At 41.3% G+C, this 17,961-nt stretch overlaps 1 protein-coding gene across 1 annotated transcript in view; it reads right to left on the bottom strand.

Moving 5' to 3' along the window:
• Positions 1 to 17,961, bottom strand: part of LOC126475222 (F-box only protein 32) — a 556,323-nt gene that overhangs the window by 29,508 nt on the left and 508,854 nt on the right. The window contains exon 4 of the mRNA XM_050102888.1: positions 3,558 to 3,607. Coding sequence (XP_049958845.1) covers positions 3,558 to 3,607 — 50 coding nt within the window. The remainder of the gene's footprint in view (positions 1 to 3,557; positions 3,608 to 17,961) is intronic.

Here is a 17,961-nt window from a genome sequence, read left to right as displayed (position 1 = left end):
TATCTGGAAAATTTTATGTACTTTTGCAATCTTATCCCAGTGTTCAATTTTTCCACCAGAATAATTTCTAATTCAAGCACCCTAATTGACAACATATTTATAAACCAAGGGAATCTGAACTGTATCAACATTAGTAAAATACTGAATGGCCTCTCTGATCATGATGATCAGAGACTTACCATTCATAATATGATTACCTGCCAGAAAAAACTGAGCCCCAGTGGAAGGTAATCAGGCCTATATACGATGAAACAATTAAAGCCTTTATGTCATGCCTCCAAAATGTAAATTTGACTCACACATACTAAGAAACGGATATCAATTCAAAATATAATTTGTTTAGCAATGAAATTGCATCATTATTTGAAGTTTCCTTCCCAAAAAAGGTTTATATGAATTAATCCAAAGAAATCACAAGAAAATCATGGATCCTACAAACACAAGTGTGAACTGTACTTCACACCAAAACTTTAGGAAATCCTGCCCAAACAGATCATAAAAATACTGCAAAATATTAAGCAGAGTAATTAAATTCCAAAATCAACCAATCTTGTAATGAAATCAAAACAATATGAAATATAATCAGGAGTGAGAAAGGTGTCAGTAGTGCTAATAAACATATATACTTTGTTTTAATTATTGATGATAAACATGCAAGCAATCAAGAGATAGTTGCAAAAACTTTCAATGACCACTTCATAAGTGCTGCTGTGCAAATAAGCTGTGATGTCTCTTTAGGAAGTTCCATGGACATACTGCGACATCATTTTCCCAATCCAGTAAGTAATTAAGTGTATCCCCCATAACCAGAAATGAGGTAAAGAAAACCATTGCATCATTAAAAAACAAAGGATCATCTGGTGTAGATAATATGTCCAATAAACTGGTAAAAGCCTGCTCTGATCAACTATCCAAAGTTTTAGCCCACATTATTTAACAGCTCTATGTATCAGGGTGTCTTCCCAGATGGAATGAAGCCACTCCACAAAAAGGGAGACACAACACGTCACTATCTATCATCCCATATCACTTTTGACCATTTTTGCAAAAGTCCCAGAAAAATTATTCATTCCAGAATTGTGATGCACCTTGAAAATTTTTATACTCTCAGTAGCAGATAGTTCTGTTTCCAAAAAGATGTGTCCACTACTGAAGAGCCCTTAAAAAAAAAAAATGAAGCCACTCTGTATCTTCTGTGATCTCTGTAAGACTTACAACTGTGTGGATCACAAAATCCTTGTCAACAAAGCAAGCCAATATGACATCACAGGGGCAGTGGAAAACTGGCTACAATCTTACCTAATTGATAGGAAGCAGAACGTAGTTCTTGATTAGAGCAGCATAGCAAGGGAGGATGTGGAGTCCGACTGGGGTACTGAACTTCATAGAGCCCCTCAGGGATCGGTCCTCAACCCACTGCTGTTTCTGATTTAAATAAATGACCTACCTTTGTCATACAAAACATCCACATTTGGTATGTTTGCTGATGATACTAACATTGTAATAAATAACAAACAGTCCACAGACATAGAAGCTGAAGCCAACAAATCGCTTTCAGGACTCTCTAACCTAGTTCAGAGTAAACTCAGTAACAGTAAACCTAAGCAAAACCAATTACATCCATTTCAGCTTAGATAACCAAGTCCCACAAGAGATTCCTATTTTACCTGACAGTCAACAAATACAAAGAGTATGTTGCAGCAAATTCTTAGCTGGAATCATCATATCCTCCAAACCATAAAACGTTTGCCCTCCACGCTACTTTTGCCATTAGAACAACCTCACAAATTGGAGACATCAGTGTCACAAAATCTACTTATTTTTGGTACTTCCACTCCATAATGTGCTATGGAATTATCTTTTGGGGCAATTCACCTTCATCAAAGAAACTCTTCTTGCAGCAAAAAAAGGTGGTCCAAATAATGTGCAGATTACACCCGAGAATTTCCTGCCATAATCTGTTCAAGAAGCTCGAGATACTTACTGCAATGTCCCAATATATTTACTCAATTATGAGTTTGATGGTAGACAATCCTGACCACTATTAAACTCACGAAATGTTCCATGATCACAACACAAAGAGGAAGGCTGACATCCATCGTGAACTAAAAGAGCTAACTTGGGTGCAGAAAGGTGTACAATACTCCAGTGTTAATATTTTTTTTCATTGCCAAACTCCATCAAATGCCCAACAAGTAACAAAGTGTTATTTGAAAATAAATTAAAGATACATTTACTTGAAAAAGCATTTTTTTCATTAAATGAAGTTTTTGAAAGAGATGCATAAAATTTGGATATATATATGCACTGCATGTTTCTCAGGTTTTAAACAACATGTGTTACTCCTTGTCTTTATATATATATTTTTTTATTTTTTCTGTTATAGTTTTACATTATGTACTTTTCCTGCAACTGTTCCAGTAAAATAACTGTTATGTCCTATGTCTGTTTTTGTAAAGTGACTACTATGTTCTATAAAAATACACTTGTTTGTTCTTCGACTCATTCCACGTCCTAGTTTCTCACACACAGGTGTATGTATAAAAAATAAATAAAACAAAAATGTGTACACTTCAGTCTGATGGCTCAAAGCCTGGGCTACAAGGAGCATGCCACAAATATTTATGAGAGTAGACATTCTTACACACTCATTAGATTGTGGAAGTAATGTCATACTTCCAGAAATACTAAGAAGAATCATAAGACTGCAACGTCACTCAGAGAATAGCTTTCAACATATGAGCTCATCTGATTTTGATATTTACGGATGGCTTTTTGGCTATCAGTTAATTCTCGCTGTTCTTTATTAGAGTAGAAGATACAACGAATGTTTGTGACCACCACTGTAATTCTTTACTTCAATGTGTATGCATCAGAAACTGCCTCAAAGTTCCAACACATCACCCATTCCAAGCAAATGGTAGCACACTGCTTACAAAAGGCAAGGATTTGTGCTCAAGTGGAATGACACACCATTTTAACATGTCTTAAATGTTCACAATAAGTCCAGACATGGGTATTCACAGCAACTTAGCTGATCTACCAAGTTTGCAATTCTGATCATTTGTTCATGGATCTGCAGTTTATGCTAATATAGGTGTAATTTAATGTGTTGACTGTCGTGTGGCTGCCAACAAGCACGGCAGAACTGCAAGTCTGACATCATGTAGCCGGCAGTGGCCACAGGATAAAATCTTTCAGCATACCTCCATGTGCTTGGCCTGGCCTGGCCTGGCCTGGCAGTAAAACATCCATCACTAATAGTGTGGCACTAAACATGTGAGAGATGTACCATCTGTTTTAAAATGCATACAAATAGCATGTGAACATCAAGAAACTTCCATCCATGAAAATATTTTTGTGAAATTAAGGCATTCTCTAACACCGCATGGAACCTTTTCTGTGGAGTGATACAACTGAAAAAAAGTAACAACACAATAGCAGAATTAACTAGCTCAAGGGGGTAGTGAATAGCCAACTTTGTCCTCTGCTTGATCTCCTTTCCACCCAATGACCTCTGAAGTCATGACTAATATATAACATTTGGTGAAAGTTACCTCTCGTGTACACTTGATTGTGATGTGGCAATGTGGCTTCACTGTCCCATCTGAAACAAGAACAATAAAAGTGCCATATTACACAATCATTGCTGTAAGACATAATGAATACTATTTTACAAAACCACAAATGAAGATTAAAATGGTGAAAAGACTGTATAAATAATTTCTAATTACAGTAAAATATTAATGACAAAGACAGCATTATCCTTTGTTCAGGCCATTCAACAGATGATTCTGTTTCAGAGGCTCCAAGTATTGTTGAGACAACTTTTTAACATCTTTTAGCACTTATGCGATTGTCCCTAAACCATACTGGACGTTTATCCAAAGTGATTATTGATACATAGAATGACCTACCATTTTTATAAAATTGGCACAAGAGGAATTTGAGGGTAGTTATAGTTTGTCATATTGCGAAACATCTATTGTAATCTTGAAGCAGGGTGGAAAATAACAGCTCATAAAAATCAAATGTACTGCTATACAAAGTAGCTGTGGTATGTCAGTTACTTTTTAATAACAGAATGCGAAGGGCTGTACAAGACTTCTGTTTCTGACATTGAAGTAGTCAATACAAAGCTGCGTAACTCAGTGAAAGCAACTTCTGTCTCATTTTCAATGTGTTGGGTGAAAAACTTAGTACCTTCTAGAATCTAAATTTTTTTTGAACGATAGATTTGAAATCTTCATTTTTTACGGTGAATAACCTATGTTGCCAGAATGTTGTGCAACTGCATAAAGTATCATTTTCCATTTGTTTTTATTTTATTAATTCTGATTTGTATCTATTTTTTAGTTTAAGATAATTAAATCTCTCTCTTTAACTGTTTTTGATCTGCCAAAGTTCATTTACATAACTCATTATCTTTTCAGGGCAGGTGCAAATCACTGGTGAATACTTCTACAACTACTTTTCTTTTGTGTTTCTATGTTTCTTTCTACTGTGTTCGGCAACTCTTGTTAAATATATCGCAAAGAAAAAGGCAATTCTCTCAGAAGCATAATCAGTAAAATTGCAAGTTAGGCCACTTCATTGTACTCCACTGTGATCTACAACCATTAATACCCATCTGATTAACAATCCCTACATATCTAGGTTGCCATTTTTTATTTTGTCTGTAATTTTAGCTGTTTTTCTTCATTATCTGATAGACACAAAGCATTGATAAACTCTGTTTTATGCAAATTCATCTGTATGCTAGTTAAAAAACATATTTTGTGATCTGAGGAAATTTGGCAGGTGCACCTACTTTATGCTAAAATTAATGTCAGTATTTCAAAATATTAAACTTGTATGGCTGTTATATTTTTCCAAGAAGGAAGTTGCATTTTCTAAGAGCTCTAAAAGCACATTAATACTGCCTTAAGGGAACACTATATGGGTAATGCAATCAATTTGAAATCTGAGAGTTATATTTTCAACATAGTAATTTCTAATGCCAATGGTAGTGAATTTTTTTACAAGACCATTACTGAGATAAGCTGATGAGCAAAAACATCATGACCATGCCACCGTGAGACTGAGTGCCACCTGACAGTGTTGTCAGCATGTCTCGTGGTAAGGAAAGTAATTGAGAGAAAGGTGAATCATTCTAACAATAATATGAGTTGCAAATGGCAATATCCAAGAGCAGATTGATATGGCCTGGCACCTGGGAATGAGCATCTCAGAAACCGTGAAGATAGTTGGCTGCTCATGTGGTACTGACATGAGCATCTATGGAAAGTGGTTGAAGGATGGTGAATCCATGAGTAAGGGACAAGGTGTTGGACTTCCACAACTCATCATAGAACATGAAGTTTGGAGACTTGCATGCTCTGGAAGAGATAGGTGGTGTCTGTGGCATGCCTGATGGTAGACCACAATGCTGATCCAAGTACAAATGTTTCAGAGCACATCATAAAGCATTCGTTGTTGAGCATGGGCCTTTGCAGGAGATGACTCGTATGTGTTCCCCTACTGAACCATTGACATCATCAATTACGACTGCCGATAAGTGGAAAAATATCGCCTTGTCTGATGAATCGCATTTTTTGCAACAGCAGTTCAATGTTTGTGTCCAGATATACCATCATATTGGCAAATGGTTTTTCGAAACCATGACAACTGTGGATTACATGAACATTAATGCGTACCACCTTGTTGATGGCATCTTCAGCTGAGCAACTGTCTGTGACACATGGCCAGAATTGTGCTATAGTGGTTTGAGAAGCATGATAATAAAAGCTGATGTCTTGGCCACAAAATTCACCTCATCTGAACCCGATGGAAATCTCAGATGCTATCAGGTACTAGCTCCACACTCAGAAACTACCAGCCCATAATTTTTGAGAATTGTGTGACCTGTACATAGCTTGTTGAATCCGTGGCACACAGAATAGCTGCTGTATTGCTTTCCAGAGGTGGACCAACAAACAATTAAACTATTAATTTTTTGGCTCATCAGTGTATACTGAGTAACCTCCATTGTTGGTAAAACTTGTACAAAAACTTAATACAAAGTTGTAGTTTAGTGGCACATAACAAATCATTTCATTTCATCAGTGTTCATTAACATACAAAATAGAATTTTTGGTTTCTCCTATTAGGATACTAACCTCATCTACTTCATTTTTGATAAACTGATATTTTCAAATGAATGTGCAAAGCCATTAGAAGTGAGAGGACATGTGACCCATCTGAGTGCACTGGCACAATTGAATAGGTTGCTAACATTTCGTTGAGACTTAGTGAGGATCTAGTGAGCCCTTCAGTGCTAGGATATGAGCCATAAAAATTGATGCTTCCCATTGAGATTAATTTTTTTGGTCGATTTTACACTCAAAACAGTAGCTTTTTTGGGAGGATATTCATTTGAGTGTTGAGAGTGAGGATGGAAATCATGTGATAAGACAGAGGCTGTAGGGTATGAAGGTGTCTTAGTGCACACCAAACTTCATAGTGCAAACATTTTTGGAGATGGACAGAAAATGCATTTAATGTTACGTCGAGCCAAGATTCTGACGATTTTGTTCAATACTTTGCCAGTATACAGCAGATATACCATTTCTTATCCTCCTCATCTTGTTCTACTCATTTGACTGTAGATTCTGCTTAAAAGCATACGGAATTTTTCTCCCACAGTATCCACTCTACTTGAATATGTCCTTAAAGTGGTTGAACTCACTTGGCAGGCTTTCTTTGAACAACACTGCATGGGGCATGTGGACCAGTGCATGTGGCACACCTCATTTTGAAGGAGAATGGCATCTGGAGGTGTTGGAATCCGAACATGCTTTACAAGATATGTTAATCACAAATTGTGATGTGATGTGGCCACTCAGGAGTGAAAGGCTTCATGGGTTTCTCCAACTGAACTCCCTGCACCCCTAGATTCACTATGGAGGCGGAAGACAATGGCGAACTCTTTTTTGAACGTCCTATTGAAGTGCAAACTGGACAGCATTGTGGGACACAATGTTTATAGGAAAGCCATTTGTGTCTCCACATCTCCATCTGCTATTATTCTTTACAATGTGGCGGTTTGCCATGTACTCTGGTCCACAGGGCCACTGCAGTATCAGACAAAGACAGGCAACCAAGGGAGCTTTACCATCTAAAGGACGTATTGAAGATGAATGGATTTGGTGGGAAACAACTGTACATGCTTTCAAGCAGAATAAAGAGCCCAAGAAACTAGAGCAAGATGAAGAGGATAAGACAATGGCAATGTATCGAACAAACTCAGAAGACTCTTGCCTCAGCGTAGCATTAAAAGCACTTTATGTCCACCTCCGAAAACAAGCCCAATAAATTTCGCTGAAGGATAACTTGGGCTCTGTAAACTGGGTGTCAACTGTGTTTCAAGCAAATGTGGTAAGGCAGACTGTGCAGACAGTTGAAGAAAGGTGGAACTGGCTTAGGAGACACACTGATCTTAGGCAATCAACAAAATCTGCAGTTGCAGAACATTGCTTGGCTACAGGGAACTCAATGATATATGAACATTATTTAGGGTCTGTGTTCTAAAGGAAGCTGATCAACAGAGCTAATGAGCTTCACTCTCAGCAAAGTGTGGGACCCAGCACTCAGCCATCTTAAGTCACAATGTCAACTGAGTGTGACTTATGGGGATGGTTGAAGCACTGAGACACCAGATTCGTACCCAGCAGTTGGCGATTCGCCCTCGTCCTCCCCCCCCCTCCCCCCCCCCCCCACACACACACACACACACACATCCCGATGGTGCATGTGACCAGGTAGTGAGGGAAGGAATGGGGAGTGGTAGAAGTATAAAGGAGGCATGATGTAGCAACATCTTGTGACGCCACATGCTCGTGGTACCAATGCTCAAGGCATCAGAGGCAGCTGCTGTCACAATAGCGATATCAGCCACCTACGTCACCTTCATGTCAGCATACCGATCACCACGTGGCATTCTCGAGCCAGCAGACAATGGGGAGCTATTGTCTCTCCACAGCAAAATCTTTGCCACGGGGGACTTAAAAGCCAAACATGCCACCTGAAACTCGAAATTCATGAACACTAGTGAGTGTCGCCTACTGTGAGCTACAGAAGACCATGAACAATAATTGTGGTGTCAAACGACTACACCATCCTCACATGAGAATGCCACACTGATGTCCTCAACGTCGCAATTGAGAGCAGTATCCTGCAGCTCATGACAGCTTCAACTGGGATTGTCCAACCATCAGACCACATCCCACTGATCTTCAAGTCTGTCGGGGATGCTGCACACGGAACTCAGAGAGATATCTCAAAATGAGTAAAACAAATTGAGATGACTTCCAGCAGGAATTCACGCCAACAGTGGCAGCAGATACGAGGTACTTTATTTTATTTCATTTCAGTAACAGTACAGTATAACCCACCACCTTGAAAAGTGAGTTGAATGCTTCTAGATCTAACAGCAAAGACTTATACTTATTATTATTATTATTTCAATCTTATTGGTATACAGTTGTTAATGCTTTTTCAAATAATATAAAGAACATAATATATGACATGAGGCATAGTCACATGAGACATTGTGTCACTTCACTTGAAGGCTGTCATAGCATCCACACCACCTGATGTCGACAGTCAAGCAAAGCGTCCCCCTCCCCAGATATCTTGGCTGCCATCACCACCATGAAGAGCCACGTGAGTGGCACCTCACCAGCCACAAAATGCATCCTCAACAAGATGTGCTAAGAGCAGCCTGCAGTGGAAAACCACAGAAAGATGGAATGCTCCTGGTCTTGTGTCTTTGAAGGGCTGGATGACGGATCAGCGCAGCGCCTGGTGAAATCTATGTTGTGGAAATCACAATACTACCTCTAGCAATAGGGCCAAACATCATCTCACGGACAAACACCAAGGCAGAAGAAGCTCTCGTGATGTCTTCGCCGAGAATATTCGACCAGTGGCAGACTTGGCACACATCCAAGAGGTAGCCACTCGCCTGCCACGGTATATTCAAATATGGGATAACGAAGGTGCCGTCAATCCGGCATCTGGGGAAGAGGTAGCACAACTACTACGCAACGTACACAGCAGTAAAGCGAAAAAGCCCTACCTTGTAATGAATCAGATCGTAAAATAGCTAGCCGGCCGTTGTGGCCGAGCGGTTCTAGGCGCTTTAGTCCGGAACCGCGCGACTGCTACGGTCGTGGGCTCGAATCCGGCCTCTGGCGAGGATGTGTGTGATATCCTTCGGTTAGTTAGGTTTAAGTAGTTCTAAGTTCTAGGGGACTGATGACCTCAGATGTTTAGTCCCATAGTGCTCAGAGCCATTTTAACCATTTTGAAGTAAAATAACTCCTACCACTAAGCAGAACATAGAGCAGAGACTTTCAACAAGATCGTGCTACAGAAGATGTTACCATGGCGTGGAAACACGCAGACGTCACAGTGCTGCCAATGGCAGGTGAAGATCTATGCTCACCTTCCATTTGTCAGCCTGCTGCCAGCCTCATGTAAGCTACTTGAAAGACTATTACCTTCGAAGACTGATGTCTCACGTAGAGGCAGAATAACTCCTTCCCGGTGAACAATTTGGCTTTTGGAGAGAACACGTTACCACGCACCAACTTCTGAGGTTGGTAGAGGAGGCTCTATGTGCTCTACAACATAGAGAGGCCGCCCGCGGTAGCCGAGCGGTCCTAGGCACTTCAGTCTGCATGCGGCTGCTACGGTCGCAGGTTCGAATCCTGCCTCGGGCATGGATGTGTGTGATGTCCTTGGGTTTAAGTAGTCCTAAGTCTAGGGGACTGATGACCTCCGATGTTAAGTCCCATAGTGCCTAGAGCCATTTGAACATAGAGAGTATTTTGGAGCCATCTTTCTGGACATCTCTTGCGCCTTTGGCTTTGTGTGGTTCGAGGGATTCCTCTAATGTCTACTACTACTTGGGTTCCCTGTGTCACAAGTGCATCCCTTCCAGTCGCACCTTCAGAGAAAAACCTTTCGCATCTGCGCCCAGGATGACGGTTACGCCAAGAGGGACATCACAGTGGAAGTGCCACAGGGTTCACTCCTCGGACCAAAGTTATACGTGCTGTACACGTCTGACCTTCCCAGGATAACCGGATATCATGGCACTGTATGCAGGCAATACAGTGCTGTATACCTGCAGTATAAATGCCATGACGCTGCAGCGACACCTACAAGCAGCGTATGATGACCTCGAGCACTGTAAAGCAAAATGGCCCTGCACAAGGTCGCTGATGTTCCCTATCTACGAGAGCTCTTCGAGCATGCAGTCAACAAGTTCTGTCGGAGGACACGCCATCAAGGAATGAAATAACAGACGGCTAGGCGTACGACCACACTGGCTGCATACGACGAGATGGTCTGATCTGTGCACACTTCATTTATAAGTACTTTTGTGGTCCTACTCTCATGTTACTACTATAAAGCACCATGGGCAGGGGAGAAAACTCACGCCGCTATTTTTGGCGATTCTTGTCTGTAATATTTTGGTGAGTGTGGGTTCTCGTTACTACGTTGTTTTAAATTGTCCTGCCTTGTACATGCCAAGTGTGTGTTTTAAATCCTGTGTCTTCTATATATACAGCTTGTTCACTTCTCCGTGTCACAACTATGAAGCCACAGGTGCAGGGCAGACAACACACGCTGTTGCTGTATGGCGATCCTAGTATGTAATGTTTTGGTCGATATGGGCTCTTGTTCTTGGGTTGTTTATTTCGGGTTTGCGTTAGGTGTTTAGGGAATTTTTGTTCAGGGTTACTTACATATGTATCGTAACATACCTCCCTGTCACGATTGCAAAGTCGTGAAGGCAAGGGAGACAACACATGCCTATATTGTATGCCGATTCCAAGAGCGAAGACGCGAATTCTACAGGTATTATCTTAACATGACGGCAAGGTACGCTGTCGAAATATCGTGTTACGTAAAGGTCGGCACACTGCTGGACACCCGACAGTGCAAACCACTGCTACTGATGAACAAGGAAGCTAACAATGTAGCTGTTTCTAAAACGCGCTATCAACTTAAGCCAGCGTTGAGAATGAAGCTATCAAAATGCCCGTAACTGGCAAATGAACACTTATTATGTTACCAATGCAATCTCCAGGGCCTCGCAATAATTGGTAACTGCTTCAGGAGAAATAGTGGAACGGGACAGCAGCAGTAGCAGCAGAAGAAGAAGAAGAAGAAGAAATACGATGACCCGCTCATTTTGCCTTAGACCAAAACAAATGGTCTGAGACCAAAGCAGAAAAAATAATTCCACGCCAAATGCTTCCGCTACACTGAACTTCGTTGTTAATACTCTGCACGAGGATGAATACCATCTGCACTTCACCCATCAGGCCCACAGAAGCCCATCTGAGAAACACAACACAAAAGAAGGTAAAGATGTCATCAATCTGAAGTCTGGTCTGAACACCGTCGTCCTTTAAAAATCTTTCTTCAGATGGCATACTGTTACCTTCCTCCAGCCTTTGAACGGACTTACCCAGCCAGTTACAGTGGGACCTACAGTCTAACGTGGGCTCAGAACCGCGGTTCAACCCGGTATTTGTCACATCAACAAACACTGCTAGAGGTGAAAGAAGTGATAACTGACGGAGTGGAGATCAAACACAGTTTGGCACTTCACCACTGAGCAACAACACACCACTTTATAAAAGCTTATGGCCTTGTGCACTCATTTTCTTGGTTAGGATCTAGGCAGTAACACAGTTATGAAAGGCAAGTTTTATGGGCAACTGAATTCGATGAAATGTAAAGACAAGAAATTACAAAGTGAAATTCGTTCAGAACTTTTGAATTTGCGACGTAATAAATATGTCCTGACAGGTGAAATAGTGAAAAAAAATTGTTGAATGGGATAGAGAGTATGAATTATCATATTGTCTGGGATTCACAGACTGTGTCCGAGTTCCAATAAAAAAAACCTGTCCTAACAGCTCTTGAGACTCATCTTTATGTAGTAGTATACATAATTTAAGTGGTAGTTTAGCGTTGCTACCAAAAGTTCATTATGGATTTACTTCAGACGGGTACAGGTTACAATTTCATTAAAATGTGCGGTATATAATTAGATATTACTTATAAATGAAGAGAAGCTGTAGTTTAAGGTTGTTACCAAAATTCTCGAAAAAATTCTAGACCGATTTACTTCAAATTTGTACATGACGCTCTAATAAACGTTCGTACGATATATATATATATATATATATATATATATATATATATATATATATATATATATGAGTATACTAAACAAGTGAGAAAGACCGTTAGCAGAAATATTGAAAAGTTCTTCATCGTTTCACTTCAATTTTTTCACGATATTAGTTTATTTATGGCTGTAATTTGTCAGCAACTGCACTACCTATTTTTCAATATAAAATTCAGTCATCATTTGCAAATATATTTTTATTACGCTTTACAAGGTTTGACAAATTAATTTGTCATCGTGAGAAGCCTACAGAACTGGAGATATTATAAATCTTTAGACCTTGGCTATAAATTTATATGAAGTATATGTTCATGTTGTATGTGAGTATTGTACACACAGATTTACAGTAACTGAACCACATCTGTGTGCGTGTCAAGATGTTGTGCTAGCAGCAAGGAACATAAGAAAACGTATAAAAATTTAACGAAGGTATATAACGAAGACCGGAACTTTTCGACTCCGTGAATGTAGAAGAGGGTATCAGTGATCATAAGTCAGTGGTTGCATCAATGACTACAAGTGTAATAAGAAATGCCAAGAAAGGAAGGAAAATATATTTGCTTAACAAGAGTGATAGGGCACAAATCGCAGAATATCTGAGTGACCACCATCAAACGTTCATTTCTGAGGAAGAGGATGTGGAACAAAAATGGAAAAAATTCAGAAACATCGTCCAGTACGCCTTAGATAAGTTCGTACCGACTAAGGTCCAAAGCGAGGGGAAAGATCCACCGTGGTATAACAATCATGTACGAAAGGTACTACGGAAACAAAGAAAGCTTCATCATAGGTTTAAGAGTAGTCGAATCATAGCTGATAAGGAAAAGCTGAACGAAGCGAAAAAGAGCGTAAAGAGAGCAATGAGAGAAGCATTCAACGAATTCGAACATAAAACATTGGCAAACAATCTAAACAAGAACCCTAAAAAGTTTTGGTCATATGTAAAATCGGTAAGCGGATCTAAATCCCCTATTCAGTCACTCGTTGACCACGATGGCACCGAAACAGAGGACGACCGAAGAAAGGCAGAAATACTGAATTCAGTGTTCCGAAACTGTTTCACTGCGGAAAATCGTAACACGGTCCCTGACTTCAGCCGTCGCACGGACGCCAAAATGGAAAATATTGAAATAAACGATATCGGAATTGAAAAACAACTGCTATCACTTAGTAGCGGAAAAGCATCCGGACCAGACGAGATACCCTTAAGATTCTACAGTGATTATGCTAAAGAACTTGCCCCCTTTCTATCAGCAATTTATCGTAGATCGCTGGAAGAACGTAAAGTACCTAGCGACTGGAAGAAAGCGCAGGTCGTTCCCATTTTCAAGAAGGGTCATAAATCAGATGCGAATAATTATAGGCCTATTTCGCTTACGTCAATCTGTTGTAGAATAATGGAACATGTTTTGTGTTCTCGTATTATGACGTTCTTAGATAATTCAAACCTCCTTCATCATAACCAACATGGATTCCGCAAACAGAGATCATGTGAAACTCAGCTCGCCCTATTTGCCCAAGAAATTCACAGTGCCGTAGACACTGGCGAGCAGATTGATGCCGTATTCCTGGACTTCAGGAAGGCATTTGATACGGTTCCGCACTTACGTTTAGTGAAAAAAATACGAGCTTACGGAATATCGGACCAGGTTTGTGATTGGATTCAGGATTTCCTAGAAGAAAGAACACAACATGTCATTCTTAACGGTTCAAAATCTGCAGATGTAGAGGTAATTTCGGGAGTACCGCAGGGAAGCGTGATAGGACCTTTATTGTTTACAATATACATAAATGACTTAGTTGACAACATCGGTAGCTCCGTGAGGCTATTTGCAGATGACACGGTTGTCTACAAGAAAGTGGCAACATCAGAAGACTCGTACGTACTCCAGGAGGACCTGCAGAGGATTAATGCATGGTGCGACAGCTGGCAGCTTTCCCTAAACGTAGATAAATGTAATATAATGCGCATACATAGGGGCAGAAATCCATTCCAGTATGATTATGCCATAGGTGGTAAATCATTGGAAGCGGTAACGACCGTAAAATACTTAGGAGTTACTATCCGGAGTGATCTGAAGTGGAATGATCACATAAAACAAATAGTGGGAAAAGCAGGCGCCAGGTTGAGATTCATAGGAAGAATTCTAAGAAAATGTGACTCATCGACGAAAGAAGTAGCTTACAAAACGCTTGTTCGTCCGATTCTTGAGTATTGCTCATCAGTATGGGACCCTTACCAGGTTGGATTAATAGAAGAGATAGACATGATCCAGCGAAAAGCAGCGCGATTCGTCATGGGGACATTTAGTCAGCGCGAGAGCGTTACGGAGATGCTGAACAAGCTCCAGTGGCGGACACTTCAAGAAAGGCGTTACGCAATACGGAGAGGTTTATTATCGAAATTACGAGAGAGCACATTCCGGGAAGAGATGGGCAACATATTACTACCGCCCACATATATCTCGCGTAATGATCACAACGAAAAGATCCGAGAAATTAGAGCAAATACGGAGACTTACAAGCAGTCGTTCTTTCCACGCACAATTCGTGAATGGAACAGGGAAGGGGGGATCAGATAGTGGTACAATAAGTACCCTCCGCCACACACCGTAAGGTGGCTCGCGGAGTATAGATGTAGATGTAGATGTAGATATATACAATTCATTTGAAAAAAAATGGCACATAGATCTAATATACAGGGCGTTCACGTTAACTGAAGACATTTAAATATCTCGAAAACTACACATTGGATCAAAAAACGTTAAGATGCTAATTTGGTTGTCTCGGAGGGGGACATCCAACGATACCACACTTGAACCCCACCCCACCCCACCCCCTTGTTTGTCTGACGGGGGCAACTTTGAAATCTTCAGTGGGAACCTCCGTTCATTATTGCAGATTACGATTCTACAGAAAAATCTCCATTCGTTATATCTGAAGCATTTTCTTCGTTTCGTCATAGATGGCACTGTGATCGGGGGAATACAAACGGGTACACAATCGTAATTTACGACATGCTACTCAACGGCCCTTGGATATCCAGTGGCACGTGGGACACCACTTCCATGCTGAGAAGGTAGGACAAGTCAGTATTTCATAACTTTTAATTGGAAACCCCATTCGCAACGCTGTATTCCTCTGACATGGGGGGTGGGTGGGAGACACTCGACGCGCCAGCGCCACTGTGGCCGTGGCTCCAGGCGAACGCCACTCTACTTTTCCAATTATGGTCTACATTCCAGTAAGGCATGTTATGCTGGTTAACGCTTCCACGGTTTGTGACTGCAGCCTCGTCGGAAAATAGTACCTCGGCAAAGAACGTGGGGATCATTTGCATTTGTTGAAGTGACCATTCACAAAACACTACCCGGTTGTGGGAATCGGCGCCATGAAGTTCCTGATGCAGTGACACGTGGTATAGATGATACTTATGACGATTAAGTATTGTGACAATACTACCTATAGACATATCGGAATCGTGGTGTAATTGGCGGGCGCTTATATCCTTGGGTTGTAGTGCACTGTCGCCATTACAGCCATTTCACTAGCTTCTCCTGTAACACGTCTGTTTCGTTTCTTTTTGCCGGTCTGTACGCTGCCGTCAGACATAAAGGCGTTCACAACTTTGTAAAAGAACGAACGAGCTTTCTCTGGAGGCGCTAGGCTACAAAGCAGCAGCAGTAGCCTCAACATTTCTCCTAAATTCTCCGTAAATCAGAATCATTTCAATTTTTTTCTTCTATGGTTGGAATATTCATTGTCCACTTGAAAGTCTGTTCTCCAAATGATTAGGTAGGTATGCAGGCAATAAATACTGCGCAACAATTGTAACGTTTAGAGCTGCTATCAATTCTACGTCTGCACCATTCGTGAGCTTCGATCGCAGTGTACCACCAGTTATGATACGTTGTAGTTCGCAACAAGCCCACGGTGGCGCGTCGAGTAGTCGCCTCTGTTCGATATGTCGGAGAAACAGAACTTTGCGAATCGTGTTTCCAATTAGAAAAGTTACGAAATACTGGTTTGTCCTACCCTCGCAGCATGGAGGTGGGGTCCCAAGTGCCATTGGATATTCAAGGGCCATTCCTCCGATTACAACGCCATCTATGGCGAAAAGAAGAAAATGCTTCAGACAAAATGTCTGTAGGTTTTGTCGTAGAACCGTAATCTGCAATGAAAAACGGTGGTTCCCATTGAAGATTTCAAAGTTGCTCCCCTTAAGCCACACACGGGGTTGGATCAGGGGTCGAGTGTGGTAGCATTGAATGTCCCCTTCGGAGACAAACAAACTGGAATTATAACTTTTTTTGATCGGGTGTATAGTTTTCGAGATATTTCAGTGTCCTCAGTTAAAATGAACACCGTGCATGATAGGAACGGGCTAATTTCAGACACAACCACTGAGCTTGCAGCCTTATGTGACAATCATAGGAATAACGAAATTAGATGCTAGTGAGCACTGAAATTAATCAATGGGGAAAGTTGTAAGTTTGTGCCGGACCGTGACTCGAACCCGGATTTTTCCGTTTCTCGCGAATGGTCACGTTCACCGCCTCGGCTGTCCGGGCATGGTCCCTGACCGACCCAAATTTCCAACTGATACACACACAACTAACGTAGTCGTCCTGCCAATTATCCTCACCACTCGGAGATCGCCGATTCCCCTAGGAGTTCGGGCTTGTCTGCGCATCTGCAAGGGAAGGATCATTGGCCGCCGCGCCCTAGTCTTCGCTGGTCATCGAGACTCAGTTCGAAGCAAGGCTATCGTTGAAGACAACTCTACTCCAGTCAATGGAACTGCAGGTCAAAGACATGTCTGGAGATGCCCTGGACAGCAGTGGGATACCAACCTGACTGTCGTCCACCATACGGCCTGGCAGCCAGGAGTGATGGTCTGGGGGTGCCACTTAGTTTCGTATCAGGGCCCCTTTGGTTGTCATCCGCGGCATACGTCGACGATATTTTACCCCCCCCCCCCCCACGCCCCCGTTTTTTTTTTCGTCATGGCAAGCCATCCTGGGCTTACATTTCAGCAAGATAATTACCGTTCGTAAGCGGCGATAGTTTCTACCGCTTGTCTTCGTGCTTGCCAAACGCCACCAGGAAGGTCGCTGGCTATCCCCAATTGAGAATGTATGGAGCATTATGGGCAGGGCCTTCCAACCATCTCCGGATTTGGCGATCTAACGCCCCAATCGGACAGTATTTGGAACGGTATTTCCCAGAAGGACATTCAACTCTATCAATCAATGCCAAGCGGAATAACTGCATGCATAAGGGCCGGAGTTGGACCAACACGGTATTGACTTGCTCAATTTGTGAAGCTCTTTCCCTTGAACAAATCATCCAATTTTTCTGAAATTGTAATTTTTTTCCTTCTCGGAGTGTGTTATGTCACTTCAGTGAGTACTTAGAGATATTTTGCAGTGGTTAGGACTGTTTCATTACTGCCTGTTGCCCCGCAGAACTTGAATTTTTTCAAGTGAAGCCAATGTGGACTGAGTTATTTGCAGTGAATCTGATTTTTAACTCAGGTTGCCAGTGGGGTCTGTGATTATTTTCGTCGCTAATCGGTACTTAAAGATTATTGTTTCGCGTGGCGATTAGACTACTATTTATTTGTGTCCGTGTGGAGCTTGATTTCGATTGTTTTCACAATGATCACCGCCTGTGTTTTGCAGCTATTTTATTTACACAGGATGAAC

Source organism: Schistocerca serialis, chromosome 4 (genome assembly GCF_023864345.2).
Source record: "Schistocerca serialis cubense isolate TAMUIC-IGC-003099 chromosome 4, iqSchSeri2.2, whole genome shotgun sequence".
Lineage (NCBI taxonomy): Eukaryota > Metazoa > Arthropoda > Insecta > Orthoptera > Acrididae > Schistocerca > Schistocerca serialis.
This window is presented reverse-complemented; position numbering and strand designations above follow the sequence as displayed.